Consider the following 22900-nt stretch of genomic DNA (forward strand, 5'->3'; position numbering starts at 1 on the left):
TAAAATTCCCTTTATATGTATTCCGTAAAATAGAGTAACACGTGGTCCATTTGAAATAGTTTGAACAAGATACAAAAATGAAATATAAAAAAGTATAGACATTTAATTTTCTACAAACGAGTCATTCCTATATCCTTACCCCAGATAACACATGGCGCCTTAAAGACGCCTATTTTACGGCTATTTTAGGTCTAAGGCGTCTTTAAGCCATCTTCAAGGCGTCATGTGCTATCTGTGACTTTAATTGCTTTTATTTGTCGGTACTTTGAAATCGAAGATACATTACATTGAATAAATTAAGTATTGATAGTAGAATATCTGTTAGGATTGAAAGCCAAAAAGAAATGAAAACAGTTCTCACGGAAGTAGCATAGTTAACGTTAAATATAGGGGGTATGAGAGAATTTACCCCCCTAAAAATCTTAAGTTAGATTGCAGTTGTGAATATAGTATCATTACATTGATTCGATTTATTCATTTGACTTTGTATTTTACATTTTAGAATGGTTTAAATGCTTTACACTTGGCATCGAAAGATGGCCACGTTGAAATAGTAACGGAATTATTAAAAAGAGGCGCCAAGGTTGACGCAGCTACGAAAAAAGGAAACACTGCTTTGCACATAGCTTCCCTAGGTAAGTGTTCTATTCGTCGCTAATATTGTGTCAAATATTCTATGTTATGCATTTCTAGCTGGTCAAGTGGAAATAGTTAATATTCTTATCCAATATGGAGCCGCAGTTAATATCCAATCACAAAATGGTTTTACGCCTTTGTACATGGCTGCTCAAGAGAATCACGATCAAGTCGTTAAATTATTACTGAGCAATGGTGCTAATCAGAGCCTCGCGACGGAGGTAAATATTAAAAACTGATTAATTTCCTTTTCCTTCAATGTCGAGGACAATATTCAAAGTCTTTATGAGATCTTAAGGAAATTATAATCCTTGCGATTTACAGCGAGGAGCATAAATATTCGTAACTAAGAATGCTAGAGTAAAATAAGCTATATTTTCTATAGTATTAATTATACATAAATTCGTGTATTCGTAATAACTTCTAAAGTACGCATTCTATGAAAAAACGTTTTATAGAAAAATTGTATGATATGGAGAGATACAATGTGTAATGCATATATTTTTTTTGTAAATGGAGATGATCGTTTTTTTCAAATGGAATGCTATATTTTTTATGCCAAGATATCGAAGAGCGTTAAATTTTGAGTAAAACAGTACTGACTTTTATAGTACTTTTTGTTGGTTTAGTAGTTAGTTGAAGATTCAATACCAGCAAATGTTTCCGTAAGACCGCGGAGTTTACGTGACGATGTTTTCTCAACATGACCGATTCTGAGTATGGAATTGTAATCGCCTATTCTGTCCGTAATTCAGTATTGAAGTTATCGTCAGTGTTGGTCAGTTTTGAGAAGTTATCATCAACAACTCGACATTACGCACAGATCATTTTCAAGAAATAAAGTGAAATTATTCGTTAATTACTAGTTTTACGGCTAATAAAGGTTAGTACTCGTTTACTCAAAATTTCACGCTTTTCGATATTTTGGCATAAAAAACATAGCATTCCATTTAAAAAAACGAAGTTGACCCTCAAATCTCCGAAAGGCTTGCACTTAGAAAAAAAATATATGCATTACATATTGTATCCCTCCAAACCATACAACTTTTCCCTAAAAAGTTTTTTTATACAATGCATACTTTAGAAGTCATTCAGGGTTAACAGGTTGCGTGGACCACCCTATATGTATGCATACATACATATGTATGTACCTATACAGGGTGAGTCACCTAACGTTTGCACCTCAAATAACTTTGTTGCTTTTAAAGATACGTCAAATGTTGTAAGGGCAAAGTTGAATGGTTTAATGGGGCTCACAAGATACCAAATAAATTTTTGATTTTAGAGATATCAAGGTCACCTTCATTTTTTTAAAATGGAATCATCTTTTTAAACACCTACAATGATAGTCCCGTTCATTAGGAATTCAGTGACTATAATTATTCAAAGCCATTCAAGGTCACGGAAAAAAAGGGTGGTTCCATTTTAAAAAAATGACATAAAAACAAAAATTTTTTTGGCGTTGTGCGAGCCCCATTGAACCATTCAACGTTGTCCTCGAGACATTTAACGTATCTTTAAAAACAATAAAGATATTTAAGGTGCAAACGTTAGGTAACTCACTCTGTATAGTATACATACGAAAACTTAATTATACAATTATAATGTACGTAAGGCACGAGTACTTTTGTTCCTCTCTGTACATCGTACCCAGATAACACATGACGCCAAATGACGCCTTCAAGACGGCCTAAAGACATCTTAGACCTAAAATAGCCGTAAAATGGGGGTCTTCAAGGCGTCATGTGCTATCTGGGTAATTTCACAAGTATTTACAAGAAAGTGCTTGTCACAAAATCTCATTTACAATCATTTTATAGGATGGTTTCACGCCTCTTGCCGTGGCAATGCAACAAGGACACGATAAAGTTGTCAGCGTGCTTTTAGAAAACGATTCTAAAGGAAAGGTCAGACTACCAGCACTTCATATTGCTGCGAAAAAAGATGATTGTAAGGCAGCAGATTTGTTGCTACAGGTAATGAATACTAGAATTAACTGACTAACATCTTCACTATCATGTATTAGTTTTTTTGGGCTCTTATTTGACAAAATGCTTTTTTCAACAGAACGATCACAAACCTGACGTCACATCAAAAAGTGGTTTTACACCTTTACATATCGCCGCTCACTATGGAAATGAAGAGATAGCCCGCTTGTTAATAAAGCGTGGCGCTGATGTAAATTACTTAGCGAAGGTAATAACAACCTTATATGTATAACAATCTGCATAGATACGTACACTCTGCCCCGGTAAGCATATTACCCCTCAAAGCCTGCCCTACGTCCCAGATAGCACATGACGCCTCGAAGACGGCTTAAAGACGCCTTAGGCCTAAAATGGTCGTAAAATAGGCGTCTTTAAGGCGTCATGTGCTATCTGGATTGACTCCCAGTCGATTGTACAATCAAACACCTCTTTTCTCAACAGTATAGGGAGCATGCAATGTTCTATCTCTCATGCTCTCACAATCATTATATGCACTAGCTCTCCTTTTTTAAGTTCGCGCTCAAGTGATTGCGGGCTTGATTCGAGTCTATAGAAAAAGGTAGGGGAGTGACACAGTAACATACTAACCGGGGGCAGAGTAACGTATTTTTTATTTCTACAATGTAATATTAATTACCACACGCTGTTTATTCCTTTTATTAGCACAATATAAGCCCGTTACATGTTGCGGCCAAATGGGGTAAAAATAATATGGTCAAAGTATTATTAGAAAATTCTGCACAAATCGATGCTAAAACCAGGGACGGTTTAACGCCGCTTCATTGTGCAGCAAGATCTGGACACGAACAAGTGATTACCACACTTCTTGAACATTCTGCGCCTATCAGTGCACGAACGAAAGTACGTAAGATATTTTTGATCAAGAGTAATTATATGTAGATGCATTCAGTAATAGCAGTAGTAGTAGTATTATAATACTTTGTACAAAATATATTCAATGTATGCGACACTTTTATTAGAAACACAAATTATATTCTTTTTTAGAATGGTCTTGCACCATTGCATATGGCATCCCAAGGGGATCACGTCGATGCGGCTAGGGTATTGCTGTATCATCGAGCTCCAGTTGATGAAGTTACAATCGATTATTTAACATCTCTTCATGTTGCCGCGCATTGTGGACATGTTAGAGTTGCAAAATTACTTCTCGATCGAAAAGCCGACCCGAATGCACGCGCTTTAAATGGTTTTACACCGTTACACATCGCGTGTAAGAAGAATCGAATAAAAGTCGTCGAGCTGTTACTGAAACATGGAGCATCAATCGAGTCTACGACTGAGGTAATTAGAGAGAAAAGATTTTCTACTTTTATTTTAGTTATTATCTACAAGTTCGATGCAAGATTTGCTGCAAACAGGCAGCAACATAGGCAACAAATTGGCTCGCGCAGACTCTGTTCCGTTTTTGTCCCCAATTTGACATAGGTTATGATGCAAGACTTGCTGCCAATTTTCTTCACCATTTTGTCAGCTGGCGTTGCCTGCAAAACCCAAGCCAAATGCGGAAACAGATGGCTATGGTTTTTTTTAGACAACTTTTGTCATTATTTGCTTAATTTTCTTACCTAGTAATCTTTAATGTACTTCTAAACATCTAAATTTCCATGCTTAAATAATCCATTCTGCACCTACAGAATGAAAATCTTTTGTTGTGAACATAAAAACGGAATTATTTAATACGACACAGTAGGCGTGCTGTATGGGATGATTCAGAACGAATTTAGAAGGTCTTTTGAAGGTCTTTTACAGTAAAAAAATGTCAAACCAGCATAGACTCTATTCTCAATACATAGTTAGTAGTTACATTTGTATAAAATTTTATTGCTGTCATAGTAAAAACACATGTTTGATATAAAGTGATCGTTGCTAAAATAAAACTTAAGAATATAAAATATGATATAGTTACATTACAGTTTAGAAGAATAATTCTTTCATACAATTTTTATGGATGTGTATTTCAACGTTGGCTGTCATTTCTTTTAAATTTCATTAAACATAATAATTAAAGGGATTTTAAACTGGAGATCATGGCTATACCATGTTTGCACTTTCACTATGATTGTAGTAAAATTTTAAATTACCGTAATTAACATTACACATCGTGCAGAATTATCCCAATCTTTATAGTTTCTATAATAACAGTGGTACTGTCAAGTATGGGTTAGGTTTCTATATAATTATTAATTACTGACATGCAGCAGTAATAAACAGGGTTTCCCATAACTATGTAGTGGTGCAGACACAATGGTGGCGATTCTATATAAAAAAATAAATCAAAAACACAACTTGTATAGTTTTCGAGATAACAAAGTTTGAATTTTGAGCATTCGCTCCATTAGAGCATCGCATCTAGTGTTGCCAGATTTTTTAGAAGATTCCCGCAAACACAGTTGTCTAGAACTTGCTAAAGTCGCAATAATGCTGTGAAAAAAATGTTAAATTGAAGGTTTTTAAATTGAAGTATTTATTTCCGTATGATATATTCAAAAACTAAACATATACATATATATAATGAATTACACACGTAAAAAAATATATATACATATTTACATATACCCACTCAGCCAAATCGGCACAGTGATATTTTGTCCAATGCCTCTTATAAGCTTTTCTAATCAGATTGGGTACAGATTTGATGCAAGATCTGCTATAAACAATTTGCGCGTAAATTGGCGGCAGATAAGCAGCAACTCCTTCAACATAACCTAGATTTAAATTGATCTACACAAGTTCGTTAACCTAGGTTATGTAGCAGGATCTGTCACCAATCTGCCGCCAATTGGCTTCACGGTTCTGTCAGTAGGCTCTGCCAGCAAAACGCAAGCCAAATGCGGAAACAAATGGCTATGGATTTGTAGACGGATTGGTCACTATCTGTTGCCAATATGCACGCAAATGGTTATCTAGGTATTTAACGATTAGAGTGCGAACTCCCTGAAACTAGGCAATCTGCAGGCAATCAGCATACACAGGGTACCTCAACAGAGAGGCGTGCAAGCCGTAAAAAGTCATTGAGGGTCACAAACATAAGTCGTAGAAACTGTAAGCAATTGGACAGTATTCGTTGGCATGAAACTGTCACTTTAAAGATTTTTGTACAGAATTAAACTTGCCTATTGTATAAAATTTTCACGGACCAAAGTCCAAACAATTTGCACACACAGAGCATCATCGAAAAGTTTGCTCGCACATAATGAATACCCACTAAAGAGTTGGCCTTTGAGCATTTCATAGACTAGGTAAGTTTAATACTCTGCAAGAATTTTCAAAATGACATAGATTCCTATAGCCTATAGTATCCTATATTCTATGAGTAATGTTTGTGGTCCTCATTAACTTTTTACGGTACTATAGGCTCCTCTATTCAACTGATCTGTGCTTCTCGATTGTTCGGGGATTACCTAATTTCAGGTAGTCCGCAACTTAATCTTTAAATGCTTATAACTAAAAAACAAAGGGTCAACGGCAATTCTGCTTTTTTTGGTGTTTTATTATAGCATGTAGAATCTTCTGACATTTCTTATTGAACACTTTGTATCTACGCGATTGAGTTTTAAACTCAGTGATATCGAAAATGAATCGAGTTTCGACAGAATTTTATACTACATTTTCGGCTTGTTTTCTCATGTACACTCATCACCTTCTTGCTTGTACCGCTAGCTATGGTAATAATACCTTTATCATTTTTTTACTCAATTGAATTTAAACATTTGGGTGTAATGCTGTAAGAGGTGTACTGAAATATTTTGACTCACTGTAAATATTGAGAGTAGGATCTATCTCCACTTCACACTTTTTACCCAAATCAATACGCCAAAGATATTTTCAAAGTTTTTATTTTTATTTTTGTTTCGAGTCATCCTATGTAAATTTATTCGTAAAGATAATTCCGAGTTGTATAAGACACTTATTTTGACGTAAGAACACGTAACGATGTCTATTTAAAGTCAGTGATTCAAATCCAAGATCATAAAATTTATTGATACAAGCTGTCTCAGCTAAGAACACCTAAACTCTCTTATTTTTAATAATATGGGAAGTGTCTCAAGCACGGTGCGAATGGTTTCAAAAGAGGGAGTTTCGTAAATAGAAAATTTTTTTACGATAATTTTATTCGAATCTTTTAAGGTTCTCCGATATTTTTTAATGGAAATCGTATATTTTTCTTTATTGTATTTTGAAGCACGTGTTTAGATGCATTCAAATGTGTCTAATTTATGATCTTAAGGTGTCCTTGAATATTGAAAGAATAATGAAATTCTGAGACAACTTAGGATGATAAAAGAATTATTTTTTATGTTACAAAGGCTTAAAATGGTGTCTATTGGTGGTGATGCACTTTCTAAAATAGGAAATTCGCAGATTTTTACGCTTCCTCAAATACTTTCTAGCTCCGCTAGGGGAAAAAGTGACGTAGGGGAAAGACCTCCTACTATGTTTCTACCTCTTAGTATTGGGAATTAGTGAAATTTATGCCAGAGTAACATCCAATTTAACATTTATTTCTGTACCTGAAATCAATTTACCATGTGGTAGGAGGCCCTCCTCTTACGTCACTTTTTCCCCTAGTAGGAGCAGGGTCTGCTCGCGAGGGCACATATGGTTCGTACCTACTTGACCTCTAGTCAATAAAACATCATATTGATAATTGGTATTAAACACCCGCTAATACATTTTAATAATGTATAAAAATTACATCTATGAAATTCAACGACATTTTCATTGATGATTCATCATTATATTGTAAATAAAAAATATATTTTGGTTAGTGTTATAACTCCACTGTGCTCGTTTCTGGTACGTTTGGCAATGTTATTTTCGCACGCATATCTATATACGTGGTGTGTGTTCAGTTTTCTCGCGTATTCAATATTCAATATTTTTATATGTAAAGTTAATTATATCCTCGTGCATTATAATTAGAAACTTAGAATTCACTAAAACACAAAAAAAGTAAAATATTTTTTAAATGTATTTGTATTTCGCGGGTATGACCCTACTTTAGCAACATTGTCATGTCCTCAACATACTCTCAATAACCTACATATCCAGGACTTTATTGTCAAATATCTTCCTGGAATGTTCGGTATGGTACGCGATTTAGTTCATTATCAGAAAGCTCAGGATTTATACTTTCAGTACTTAGTTTTTAGTTAGCACTTCTAATTTTTGTGAATAGAAAAGATAATACTTCCGGTAGGAAATCGTAAGACTGTCATAAGAGCTGTGTTGAAAACTCAAGTTTTGACAAGCTTTTTCTTATTTATTTGATCGGCGACCGAGTCACAAATTTTTGTTGTGTGTGTGTACTTCGTTGTAATAAACAATCTGTATGAATTTTATTTAATTATCTAGTCTTTCGAATTTGGCACGAACCACCTTAAGCAGGCCATACACGGTGAGGTATACCTCAAGGCCTGGTCTCATGAGGTCGTCTCACGTTAGAGGAGTTGAGTTTCTCGAAGTCTCTTTGTAATTTGTCTTACTGTATATTCAAAGTGTTGTCACTCCATAGTATGACACATCGTTGGCTACGTTTTGATCTCCTGTTTGTAATGGTAAACAAAACAATAGGGCATTCCATTTAAACAAACGTTACCATTAGAGAAATCTTAAAAGATATGACCTTGAGATGACTTTCAATCTCATAGCCTAATTCCCCCCCTAAAATATACTAACTTTCTCCTGAACTATTTTATTTTTAACGTGACAAATAAAAGAATAATTAAAGGTGGTAGAGTTAAGTAGGACGCCCTGTATATGTATAATGGTATGTATAATAGTATACAAGGGTGATAACAAAAGTGGACTTCCTCCTCCTTTGACAAGTACTATCCACCTTTAAAGCTTTGAACTCTTTTTTACTATCCTGTTTACCTCCTCCTACTTCCCACAGAGATGCGAGGAAGTATTACCCCCCTTTATTTCTTTTGACATGTTAATTGCCGATTGAATTTTGTATGTCTTGCCTACGGCGCAGTGGTCGGAATTGAAAAATCCAGTGACATTTTGATATAACGTTTGAACCGTAGGGGATATTGATGTGACGTTTGGAATGTGTAATTTAACAATGTTAACTTACAAGTAGGTGAAAAGAACAAAATTACAATAACAATTATATATTTTAACAGTAAAAGCAATAACAAATAAAAGTTCAATTGAACTGCATTTCTTTTACAAATCGTCAATAATTAATTCTTCAATGAACTAATAGTACATGTTTCACAAGATGAAATTTTCGACAGGTCACAATACTAAGAAATATAAAAGAATTTTTTGGCCCAGATACGCGTGTCCAATACTGTGCACAAGACCTTCATCTAAGAATATGATAGAACATGTCTGCGTTTTTCAGTAGATTCTACAATTCGTATAAATTTGAAATAGACTTGGCAAATTATTTCACGACGACTAAGGGGCTAAAGTCGATTAAGCATACACCTTGTAGGCCTAAAAAAAATAGGTAAATTTAAACATTTTTTTTCTTAGGTAACTATTGAGTAAAGTATTTCGATCATTGTGGTCGATGTTAGGCAACATTTTAGCTTTATTTCCATACATTAGTTGTTATGTAAAATTACAAAATGGCGGAGTTATACAACATTGTCTACCGTCTTGTCTGGCAGAACCTTGCCAGGTGGAATTTAACAGATCTACGAAATTATTGATTCGCTTAACTTCCAATTTGGACATATTATTCCTTACGGAATTACCCATAATGCAGCGTACGATTTTTAAATAATTTTAAAGAGTAAGAAATTGGCAGCTTTACAAACAAAAATTTTTGTCACTGAAAAATATCAACTTCGAAAATTCATAAAAATTTAAAATATTAAAATATCGAAAATGTCGTATGTTACATCGCAGATCATTTTTATAGAGAATAATGTTTCTAAATTTGAAGTTAATCGGATGAATAGTTTCGGAAATCTGTTAGGTGCAAGCTGACAGGGTCCTGCTCATAGACACGTACATATGTCTATGTAGTCCAGTCGAATTAGCCTTTCTTCAAAAAATAACTTGAAGTAGCTATGTTTTTACACGAAAATGTTCGGAAAGTCATTAGAAATGAATCGTATACGTTTGAGACTCATGAAAAGTTGGGGAACATTGTTAAAAGAATTCGAATAGATTTGAGAAACATGTTTTTCGCTTGCAGAAGGAAATGACAAAGTCAGTAATAACTTGAGTAAATATAAATTAAATTTTAGATCAATGTGTGCTTAATTTTGGTTGCATGGTAATGAGGACCATATTCTCTTAAAATTTCAAACCTCTATGGTCAAATCCCTTCGAGTATTAAACAACTGAAAAAAAACAGCCTATTTCGACAGTTTTAATTCTTTTGCAACTTAACGTGTGGACGGATTTTAATATACTATATCTCACTTTGTAGGTATTTTTAATACCTAAATTTTTTATTTGACCTCTTTTTCTCTAAAATCTTTACATTTCCTTCTGCAAACGAAAAACATGTTTCTCAAATCTTTTCGAATTCTGTTGACAATGTTCTCCAACTTTTCATGAGTCTCAAACGTATACATTTAATTTCTAATGACTTTCCGAACATTTTTAAAAATGAGGGTTTTGAAATCTAAGTCGACTGGACTATTGGTCCTGCTACACATGCTGGAAGACAATGTTGTATAATTCAGCCATTTTGAAAACTTAAATAATAACTATATACGGAAATAAAATTAAAATGTTGCTTAATATCCCCGAAAAAGATTCTAATATATTATTCAATAATTACCTGAGAGAAAAGATTTTGAATTTACCTACTTCTTAAAATCTGCAAAGTAGTATGTATGTCCCCTGCAGAATGTGCATCTACTGTGAGAATAACCGATTTACCTTATGTTGTATTTGGACTCGTTTTTATCATAAAATCTGCACTTGATGAGTTTCTATTGCGGTTTTATATTCTACATAATAAAACAATTTATATATACAATAAACAATATGTTGAGTATTAAGTAAACATTAGTGGAAAAATGATTCATTCAGTTCGCTTCTTTTGTTGCTGTTGAGCAGCCCATTTAAAATATTTCTTGAATGTGATGGAGTTCACTAATTTGATGGTATTACACAAAATATCTTTTTATGCTTTACTCAGTTTATATGTTATTTTAATAATTTGATGGTGATTTAATGTAACCAGTAATTGTAAGAAGTTCATGAGTTTGTTTATTATTAAAAGACTGGTTAATAAATACTGTATTAACCAATACAAATGATCATTTTTATGTGTATGTGTTAATGCATGTATATTGTAATATTTGTATATATTATAAAAAAATATACATGTATATATATATGCAATATGCATTGTTATATTTAAAAGAAGAAATAACTCCTGTTGAAATTTGTCAAACTACAAATTCAGAATGTTAACGAACAATATCTATATTTTACAGTCTGGACTAACTCCATTGCATGTGGCCAGTTTTATGGGATGCATGAATATCGTGATATTTCTACTGCAACATGAAGCCAATCCAGATGTGCCCACTGTTAGGGGTGAAACACCTCTACACTTGGCAGCTAGGGCTAATCAAACAGACATTATTCGAATTTTATTAAGAAATGGAGCTAAAGTTGATGCTCGAGCACGGGTAAGTAAATGAATCAGCTAACGTAAAGACAAAGGACTTTCTCATAATATTCATGAAACTCTTCTCTAAATATCATGGAATACCATTGTCGCATGATAAAACATATAAATAATGTACACATAGAAATAAACATTTGTTCCTTTGCTAGTGTTTACCGTATTATACAGTCTATTAACCAGTCTTACTTTTATTTACGTTTGTGTATTTTTCATTCATTGGTAACATTTTTATTATTATTATTATTATTATTATTATTATTATTTGCATGATCAAGATAAATAAGTAGCGTATTATAAATTTATCGTAATAATTGATAATAATACGTTTCTCACTATACATATGTATACATATAGTATTATTATACATATATTACATGTTATACAGTGAAATTGTGTCGTGTTTTAGGAGCAACAAACACCACTTCATATTGCATCGCGATTAGGAAATATTGATATTGTTATGTTACTTCTGCAACATGGTGCAGCTGTGGACACTACCACGAAAGACATGTACACAGCGTTACATATTGCATCCAAGGAAGGCCAGGAGGAGGTAATGTATAAAGAAATTACAGAGATAGCGGATTATATCTGCACGCAAAACGAGATATACTTATTTTGGACAAGGCTTCGCGAGTTCCTTATATAGGTCTCGCAGTTGTAAAAATTTGTTATTTTCTTGTTATACATTTATTTCTGTATATTTCCATCCTCCATCATTTACACTTCATTTCGCATCTTGTTAAAAAAAAAAGTTTTCTTTATGTTCATTATAATTTATGTTAAGTTATTTACATGTATTGAATTTTAATAAAACGTTTCGTCATATTGATTACTTTTTATGTTGCCTTACTTCAGTGTTATATTTTGCACGTTTTTAATAATAACATTCGAAATTAATACCATTTACTTATTATTTTCATCCCCATTTTCTGTTCAGATTCCCTACATACATCGAAATTGTTTATTTGTATTTTTTATGCGAGAAATTAAAAAAATTTTCATTTGTGTGTAACGAGCACAATATAATTGTACTATTCGACAGACTGCAGTAGTCTCTGCGAAAGTACGATCAAATCCCCAGCACAAAGTGCGAATGCTATACAGGGTGGTCCACGCAACTTGTTCACCCTGAATAACTACTGAGATATACATTGTATGAAAAAACTTTTTAGAGAAAAGTTGTATGGTTTGGAGGGATACATTATGTAATACATATATTTTTTTTGTAAGTGGAAGCGTTTCGGAGATTTGAAGGTCAACTTAGTTCTTTTAAATGGAATGCTATATTTTTTATTGCAAAATATCGAAGAGCTTTAAATTTTGAGTAAAAAAGTACTGACCCTTATTACCCGTAAACCTAATAATTAACGAATAATTTCACTTTGTTTCTTGAAAATGGTCTGTGTATAATATCCATCTATCATTTTTGACATGCCTATAGTTTCTGATATTTCACGTGCAATCGTTTCGTTTCGTCATCCTTATCGTTTATTCTTTCAGAAACTGGGTACAGCGATCGGTGTTATCTTATTTTCCATTGTGACCCTTAAACAAAACTGCAAAGTTCACATATAACAATTGTACTTTCGCGGAGACTACTATATCTTGTTGAAGCACTTACTTAGTATTAATTAGATGTATCACTTTGTTTTTTGCACTATGTAAATTGTAGAATGTGAGCGTAGTATTACTTTTAATACTTAGCGTTTGCTTTATCACTTTTAGCTGTTATACGTTGAAGGTAAGCTATGCCTATTTTTTCCCGAGTGATTTTGTTAATAATTTCCTACAGCATATCAGGATAATTAACAAATTTTTCCAAAAATTTTATTCGAAACATATCAATTTTTGATTCGAAGAAATTTTCAAAATGTTTTACTAGTATCAGTGAGTTTACCAAGGGAAGGCACGAATATGAAGTCCCTTTTACAACGGCCTTAGATGCAAGTTGTGGTACATATGTATAATGCTCCAAAACGGTAATAAGGTTTGTCAGCATGGACCTCCATTTTTGAGATATTTTGGTTCGTTTGGTGCATTTAAATATTCACTTCGCTGTTTATAAATATATGAGAAAAACTGTTTAAAACAAAGTAAAAGCTATTTAAGTAAAAGGTAAACTGCAAAATGGTAAAATGGAAAATTTCTTCGAGATTTCAACGTTATTTATCAATGTTTCTTTAGATGGTGTCGTACATTGTTTTATACTGTTAAGGTGGATAAAAAGACAAACTCAATAACCTTAACAATGTACCATTTACATCGCTCAATCTCAAGATGTGGCTTAATTCTTTATAACATACCTGGATCATTTCCCTCAAAAATTTGTGTGGTAATGATATTTAATAGTATCTCGAAGCGTATCGGCGAAAAAGTACGTAAATGCAGTCAATAGACACTTCTAGTAACTTTCACCTATTTTCTCTGTTACAATGATAATATGTATGTAATACTAAAAGTATAATTAACATATTGACTTCTACAATGATCATTGGTATTAAAAAGTAAAGTTTCTAACCTGTGACGGCAGATACATCGAACTGCAAAATTACATATAATAATCAAATAAAGTTATTGGATAACTTTATTTCACTTGGAAACAAAAATAACTAATTGAAAGATTTTTATGAATGGTAATTAATTAGTGTTGGGAAGGAAAATAATGTTATTTAAAATGTTAAATGAACTAGTTTCTATGCAGTTAAAAACATTCAAATCCTATTTTATACATCTCCTTGTGAAAATCCTATTTTGACAAAACCGTGGTATTCCTCAATGTTCCCAATTATGGTATGTAAAAAATGTTGGATGTTTCTGTAACTAGTATAATTTAAATAGGTCGTGCTTGATTCGTAGCTAAAACTTTACATGCCATTAGAACATATCTTTTCGTTATGCTTGTCCACTTGATGCGAAAAATCAAGAAACATTCGTGTTCTAACAATATTTTTACTTTCAATCCGTGAGAAAGCGTATTAAAGATACAAACAAACATAGATGCAGTATGAATAGAAAAACCACATCTAACGATATAGAAGTTTAAATTACAGTGAACTCTAATTATATTGCCACTAAACATATTGCCACGCGAGACACTTCTCTTTCACGCATACTTGCAAGCACAAAAATTTGCTCTCCCACCAATGTTGCGTACGCCGGCGCACCAGCACGATCCAGCTTTTGCGCAAGCGCTGAGGCCAAAGTAATAACGATAGACCTTAGCATGGGGTAGAGGGGGGGGGGCTCTGAACTCATTGCCATTTTACTCCCCTACAACCCCAACCATGGCAATATAGTTAGAGTCCACTGTAGTTCCATTTATTTAGAAAGGTCTTCTTTTGCAGACATTTTTGTCATAAATTCTTAAAGAGTCGCATCAGTGTTAATTGTAGGTCAAGGTCTGTGAAATATTTATAGCTTACCTGCCGATCGATTTTTTCATTAAGGAAACAGAGTATACATATATTGATCCATTAGGGTAATTGCTTTCGGGCTATTGTAATGTATGCATATTCGATAATTGTTGCCCCTTTTCTTTACTAACAATATTAGACTTGTATGCAGCAATTTCTAAACATCTAATATATCATTACTAATTAACTCTTACGTAAATTTGCGCAATAACACGCTTTTCCGTATCGGCTATCCAATTTGATCGATGCACAACCGATGTACCGCGTTACTTTTTACCTCACAGGCCATTGTTTCTATTTCATTCATTAGGTGATCCCATGAGTAGTGCAGTTTTTTCGGTATGTATGTTACTGAGAATAAACAAGTTTTTTGTGAGTACAGTAGTCTCACCTTAAAGTAACGCTGTTGGGGCTGTAGAGTCGCCTTTTGCTGAAAACGCTACTTTAACGTGAGTCTACTGTAATTAGTGATTAATATATTTTCCACTTTCGTGCCAATTCGTCAATGCAGTACAGTAAAATCTTCAATAGTACCCAAAAATTGGGACTGGATTCCGGGTATATACGAAGTAAAGGAATCGATTCTAAATATAGAATTAACGCTGAACGTAGGAAAGGACAGCGAGTGAAAAATAAAGAGGGACTGAGCGTCGAGCCGATGACAACGTTTACATGCCAGCGTGTCGGAGAGACAACATTAATGCAACGATGCAATTTTTTTAGTTTTTATTTTTCAATAAAACTTTTACTAACGCATTTGTGCGATTTCTTTGATTAAAACAAGACTAAACACGATATAATTTGGATGACACTCACTTATTAATATCAATTAAGTGCCATAAATGATCAATAAGTAAATATGATTCAAATTATATCGTATTTGGTATCATTTTAATCAGAATAATCTCACAAATACGTTAGTCAATGTTTTATTGGAAAATAATACAAAATTTGCATCGTTGCATTAGTGTTATCTTACCGACACGCGAGCATTTAATCTTTTTCAGGCTCCCGCTTGGGAAGTTGCCGCACACTGGTCCAGATTGGAGAATTGAGTGACATTTGTCTATAACTTTTGAACCGTAAAAGATAGCCATAGGAAATTTGCGCTAAAAATGTTTAAAAATGTCCCTGTTTTAATGATATACAGGGTGTGACAAAAATGTTGGAGGATCTGAAAATGGGAGACTCGTGAGGGGATTTGAAACAAGTTTTTCCTTAGCAAAACCGTTATCCGAGGCTTTGATAACGAGATATTATCGAAAAACCCCGACCAATCAGAGCGCGAGTCTGCCAGCCGAGTTCCCGCGGTAACGTTGGCTACGCGCTGCGATTGATAGCAAAGTTTTATTTTACGTTATAATTGTTTCTTACTAAGCGTATTAAATAAAAACTAAAAATTTTATTATAAATTTTCTTAAAAAAGATGTCTCAATTACCAAATAAAGTGTTAAGTTTTCAATTTTCATTTTTATTCTTTAAATATACCTATATTTTAAACAATTATACTTTCGACAAAATGCCTTTACTAACGTGCTGTAGGAAATGTATGCATTATTTAATAAATGAATGCATTTACTATAAATAGTATACTTTTTAAGTAGTTACTTAGTTACTTTAGTTTACTTTATAATAGTGTATTTCTGCTAAAATCGTACATACACTGACTGGTAAGTGTATGCATTTACTAAAATCACGCTTTTAATGTGTACAATATACCTATCTATACCTTGAAATTATAATTTGCGTTTTATAAGATAAATGAAAAAGTAGCTTTAAGTAGTTAAACGTAATTTTATATGATCTTAATTTTTTGTATCCGCAGGTGGCAGCTATCCTTGTGGAAAATAACGCTTCTCTTAATGCTACAACTAAAAATGGTTTTACTCCTCTACATATAGCGGCGAAGTATGGCAATATGAGCGTTGCAAAAATACTTTTACAAAGGAACAGCATGTTAGACGTCCAGGGAAAGGTTCGTACTATGAATGTGTATTATTTTTCATAGAATAGACTTTTTACTTTTCATATGGGTACTCTATGCTTAGACCCCCATCTTTTCACCGGCATTTTTTTTTACTTCCTGTCGATTGTCTCTATTTTTTTCTGTAAAATGTATTGAAATTGAAAGACATAAAAGAAATTTAAACTTACAATTAGATCTGGAATTTGCCAGTACTGAAAACCGTTTGAACTTTTGATTAATTTCGATTAGCGAATATCCTGAATGTCGCTTGGCAAATGCCGTGCACACGTTCCCGACGGATATTTTCTCTACTAGTTCGAAGTAAAAATCGTTTCGACACTTTTTCTCGATGGTTTCTTCTTCAACAATGTCTACAGAATCTGATACAGTGTAGCAAATTTGCGCTAGGTAAAGAACTTTCCGTAAAAATGCAAAAATAGTGCATAGAGAATACGCACATCGGTTCTTTTTTATACATTCACGGCTATTTACAACCATTAAGAATTACACAATTTAATAACTAAATACACTGCTGTATGCAGGGATCTCTTCTGTATTTTTCATTTTGATGGGCTTTTGATGCAGCATTGGTTGGCCAACAGTTAGAATTGTCACCCTTTTTTGCAACTGGGCCAACACTCATACCCAACGTAGGGCCTACGTCACTATATACAATAAACCAACAATAGGAAGACAGTCGGCTATACTACACTTCCATAAAATCCTATACAAACATTTGACTTTTTGTTTTTGAAATAAATTAAAGAATATCAGCAAAAAGTAGTGCATTTTCGGTGTGCTTTTCACTTTAAACATTATTTAAACATATTTAGATGTCTATAATCTAATAACAATTTATATCATTTTGTTCGCAAAAGTCCAGAGAATTAATTCTTGTAAAAAGAAACTGAATAAATATTACTGTAAAAGCACAGCACAGCTCCAAAGTTGAAAATTTGCAATTTGTTTTAAATTTTATTTTTTCAAAAACTGGATCTGATGGAAAGAAACGGTTTGCAGATTCGTATTCAACTCATGAAGATCTATCAGAGACGCTTATTAGAAGTTACAAAAACGAAAAAAAGGTCAAATTTGTTGAACAGTGTAATTATTATAAGTTATTTCCAATCTTCTGTCCCCCGACTCTATTTTCACAAAATGTCGAATGTCAAAGGTCAAACGTGTTGCGCGACAATAACAAATTGTGAGTATATTCATAAAGAAAAAAACAAAAAATCAATTTGAAATATAATAACAAGTTTTTGGTTGTATGCAACGTTTTTGACGTCTTTAAGACGATATTTAAATGTTGGCAAACTTTGGGTGGGCCAATGTTGTATGTATTATCATTGTAAATTTCTTGTTAATTAACCAACTACATTAACTGTAGGCCCAATATTGGATATTCGTTGGCAAATTGTCATAACTTTTTCGTCGTAGGCCCTATTTTGGGAATTTGTAGGCAAAAACACTAACTATATCTGAATTACTAACTCTCAACTGTTGGATACCGTTGGCCAACCATAAATGCTACTAGGGTCTTTAGAGAGGCACGTCCTTTGATTTGCGCCGCGGGAGAATAACCCTGTATAATAAGTAATTCGTGTAGTATGTGTTGATATAGTAACTGAAAAATGTTTCAGAATGACATCTCTCCTTTGCATCTGGCATGTCACTATGACCATCCAAATGTAGCGAACCTTTTACTAGAGAAGGGTGCATCTCCCCATCTTGCATCGCAAAATGGACATACACCTTTGCATATCGCAGCTCGTAAAAATCAGGTAAGATGTTTTCATTGTATGTTACGTCTGTGAGAGAGACAGAATCGAAATAATTACGATTTCCGTTACGGTCAAGTACTAAGAGATGACTGAAATACTATTTATAGTCGACATAACCCTAATGCATGGGATATTTAACCCCTTCGCACCGGTGGACGAGAAATCACGTGGCGAGATATCTCGTCTACCGGTGCGAAGGGGTTAAATACGTTTATAATTACAGGCAAGATTAAAATTTACATAAGAATTACGATTGAGAGTTTACCAGTTATCAATTACGGTCGGAAATAGAAATTTTGGATAACCAGTAATTAGTTGCAGTATTATTCCACTTTAGTTTCAGTATGGTTGGAGCAGAAGAATTAAATTTTTTAGATACCACTTGCATGATTGATATTTTGTACCTGTTTGAGCAGATTATGTCTCTATTTCAAAGAAAAGATAGAAAAGCTCATTCCTCAGATTTCAGGGAAAGATTATAGAAGACATTAACACTAAGGCCCGTTACAGAGTCGAGCGGAGCGTCTGCGATTTGGTCGCGATTAGTCTTACTTCATTCGTCGAGTGCCTCAGTAGCATATATTATAATTATTACACAGGGTGTAACAAAAATGTTGAAAGTCCCGGAAATGAGAGACTCGTGAGATGATTTGAAACAAGTTTTTCCTTAAGAAAAATGTTATCTCAGGCTTTGATAACGAGATATTAGCGAAAAACCCCGACCAAACAGAGCGCGAGTCTGCCAGCCGAGTTCCCGCGGTGAATTGACTACCAATCGCAGCGCGTAGCTAACGTTACCGCGGGAACTCGGCTGGCAGACTCGCGCTCTGATTGGTCGGGGTTTTTCGCTAATATCTCGTTATCAAAGCCTGAGAAAACATTTTTGTTAAGGAAAAACTTGTTTCAAATCATCTCACGAGTCTCTCATTTCCAGGACTTTCAACATTTTTGTTACACCCTGTATTATAGCCTGTATTGAAGTTCTTGTACGTAGTTTTGTTTTATTCAAGTATCACCGAATTAATGGCTAAAATTGTTGCTGTGTTTTATTATTCACACAAAAGGAAGAAAAAAGAACATCGAATCCTCCGTGCTCCGTTTGACTCTGTAACGGGCCTTATAATATTTTGTCAAATTGTACGGTTTCTTGAATTCCATTAAGAAATTAATTCAATAGAAACTCAAACGGTAAATATCTCCTAATAAATATTTACAGTATATGAGTCAGTAAAAATAGATAATTAATGTTTGTGTATGACAGAACAGTAGTCGTTTTTGTGCACATGAATGGTCACGGATAGTAAATGGTCGTGTGTCGGATATGGCACACAGGACAGCAAAACAAGAGAAACAAAGACATTTATACATATTCTGAAACATAATATCGATTCGATTCTCTTCGATTCTATACTATTATTACTAATACTATTATTATTATACGTAAAGTTAAGTAAAATAGTACAGATTCGTAATTATTGATATGCGATGAAAAACGAAAATTGCCTTAACAGGAATACGGGTTTTCTTTGAATTACAGTTGAGTCATTCTACGTCAGGTTGATCACTCTTTGTACTCGAACTTTCAAATTTTTTTAAACTAACGTGTCTTGAAACATATTTTTTATTTTCATAATTTTACCCTCGGTTCAAGCGTTAGAATATTTAGAAAAAATAAGTCCATATTCTATGATCTTCCCACTTTCAAATAGGGTTCCTTAATTCGCGGACATTCATTAGTGAAATCGTATACAATACAGCAGCAGTGCATTCAATTTTACATTTACACGCATACATTTTCGCAATAATATTCGTAACTTTCATGGAGGAGTACAAATTGCCATTCGGAAATGCTGTGGCAAATCTTAGTAATTAGTTATTCTTTACTAACAAAATAGTTAATTTACGTAACACTTTCTAGATGGAGATTGCTTCTACTCTTTTGGAAAATGGAGCGAACGCAAATGCCGAATCGAAAGCAGGATTTACCCCGCTGCATTTAAGTGCACAGAAAGGTCATTATGACATGACGAATTTATTAATTGAGCATGGAGCTGATCCCAATCGCAAATCAAAGGTTCTATGATACATTGTATTTACATAAAACTGAAGTCGTTGCACATGAAATGGGAGGCAACTGTACTAGTGATAAATATATTTGACGTTACTTTTACGAATGAAAATTAATAACATAGCTTCTTTTTTAATGCAAAATTACAAAAGTTCAAGGTACCGTCTAACATAGAAATAAAATCTATTATGTTACATATAAAAGTTAATTAAAATAGAGAATTAATCTTAAAGGCCATTTTCTCCACGTGCATTAAAAAATGGTCATTTGAGCTAACTCCATAAATAAATTTTATAAAGATGCATTTAAGTTTCTGCTAGAAAGTACTATTTAAATAGTGATGACAATATTTGTTGAAAAGATAGTAGCAACTAAAAGTGTCTTCGAAGAGTCATCTTCAAATTCAATATAATAATTACGTAATTAATGCAACACATATGTTAGCCTAAACGTGTTTAGAATGGAAACGAAAGCTGTTTACCAAGCGTTATTTTGTCATCGAAGGATTTATTGCCTAAATGTTATAACTTTATCATCTGTATACTTTATAATCATTTTGCCTCGGAGTGGGGTAGACAGGGGTGCCTTCTGGTAAGAGTATTCTCACCAGAAATCTATTAAAAATCGATCCTTCCTATTAAAAATCGAAGCATCGGTAGAGTTTCTAATATATATTTCAATATAAATGTCCATAAAGTCTATTTAATCCTACTTCGTTTAATAAAATTCGTATGATGTTCAATATAATATCATGTGTCAGTAATAAAATGGCCATTTCATGTGCAACAACCAAATAGTTCTGTATTTCTGTACAAAGATAACGTAACAAGGAAAGTCGGCATGTATTAGTAATAGAAGCAAAAAATTACATGGGCCAACTTACCTGACCTACCATCTTACCACGGTTTATGGGTATTATATTTAGATATTTTAATAATAATTGCGTATGTTTGATATATCTCATTTGTTATGTTATTCATGAGATAATACCCAAATAGCACGTGACGCCTAATGACGCCTTGAAGACGGCTTAAAGGCGCCTTAGACCTAAAATAGCCGTAAAATGGGCGTCTTTAAGGCGTCGTGTGCTATCTGGGTATCATCGGAGCGCGAAACAGCCCAGATAACACACGACGTCTAATGACGTCTTGAAAACGGCTTAAAGGCGCCTTAGACCTAAAATAGCCGTAAAATGGGCGTCTTCAAGGCATCATGTGATATCTGGGAGTGAATTTCTTAAGTTGGGCTCAATTTCGCGTCGTCCGCTCGGATAGAACTGCTTGAAACGCTGTCGGGTCGGAGTGGTTAACATGATTAATATAATAAATTTTCAATATTTACTTTATAAGTATGCTTATGTTTTTTCTAATATAAATATGTTTATTTTTTCCTAAAATAAATATGTACAGAAATATTACTTTTACTCCGAAATGGTGGTACAACCGAATTTGAAAACCTGCTACCTAGATATACACATACAATTGAATAGGACTTACAAGGAGTGTATTTTAGGTGTCCGCCTCCGATTGCTTTGGTTTTCGGATATGTTTTGGAGGACCGAAAAATAAGAGATACGTATTTCTTTATAGCGGCCCGTTTTCATATTTAGGGGGTAAAACCACCCCTCAAAGTTTCGACCCGGAAGTAGTATCTCGAAAACCAGAGGAGATACATGAAAACTTCTAATGGACGAGGTCTGCGGTTTTTTATGTAGAATAATATGGTGCTAACAAATTGTCCAAAATATAATTTGTTTATAACAACAAAATTTCGGATAGAAATTTCGAGTGATGGTTTAACCCCTTCAAGTCGCGTCTCAGCCGATAAAAGAAATACGTGTCCTTTATTTTTGACTGCTTAACAGACATACGAAGTTTCATCAAAATCGGAGGGGGATACTTCCGTGCAATGCTTGTCCCTTGTGAGATATACACGTAGCTTCCTCCAAAAAGGTTCTCAAAATCATATTTTTTTGTTATAAACAAATTGTATTTTTGACAATTTGTTAACACCAGTTTATTGTACATAAAAAACTATGAAAGCCACCAATTGAAAGTTTTCATGTATCTCCTCTGGTTTTCGAGATAGTACTTCCGGGTCGAAACTTTGAGGGGTGGTTTCACCCCCTAAATATGAAAACGGGCCGCTATAAAAAAATACGTATCTCTTATTTTTCGGTCCTCTAAAACATCCGAAAACCAAAGCAATCGGAGGCGGACACCTAAAATACACTCCTTGTTAGCTAACGCGTCTGTACATTGCATTCTGTTTCTACTTATTCCCAGATAGCACGTGCCTTGAAGACGGCTTAAAGACGCCTTAGACGTAAAATGGTTGTAAAATGGGTGCTTTCAAGGCGTCATGTGCTATTTGGGTTGTCACTATGTATACATAAGCGTTATTAGAT

The 22900-nt window shown here is 33.7% G+C and overlaps 1 protein-coding gene across 1 annotated transcript in view; it reads left to right on the forward strand.

The window, feature by feature from the left end:
- Positions 1 to 790: 790 nt before the first annotated feature.
- LOC107195068 (ankyrin-2-like) overlaps positions 791 to 22900 on the forward strand; it is a 51410-nt gene continuing 29300 nt past the window's right edge. The window contains exons 1-10 of the mRNA XM_015584836.1: positions 791 to 857; positions 2457 to 2612; positions 2704 to 2832; positions 3288 to 3485; positions 3630 to 3926; positions 11063 to 11260; positions 11666 to 11812; positions 16501 to 16650; positions 18285 to 18425; positions 20344 to 20499. Coding sequence (XP_015440322.1) covers positions 2484 to 2612; positions 2704 to 2832; positions 3288 to 3485; positions 3630 to 3926; positions 11063 to 11260; positions 11666 to 11812; positions 16501 to 16650; positions 18285 to 18425; positions 20344 to 20499 — 1545 coding nt within the window. The 5' untranslated portion in view covers positions 791 to 857; positions 2457 to 2483. The remainder of the gene's footprint in view (positions 858 to 2456; positions 2613 to 2703; positions 2833 to 3287; positions 3486 to 3629; positions 3927 to 11062; positions 11261 to 11665; positions 11813 to 16500; positions 16651 to 18284; positions 18426 to 20343; positions 20500 to 22900) is intronic.

This window comes from Dufourea novaeangliae, unplaced genomic scaffold, assembly GCF_001272555.1.
Source record: "Dufourea novaeangliae isolate 0120121106 unplaced genomic scaffold, ASM127255v1 scaffold50, whole genome shotgun sequence".
Taxonomy (NCBI): Eukaryota; Metazoa; Arthropoda; class Insecta; order Hymenoptera; family Halictidae; genus Dufourea; species Dufourea novaeangliae.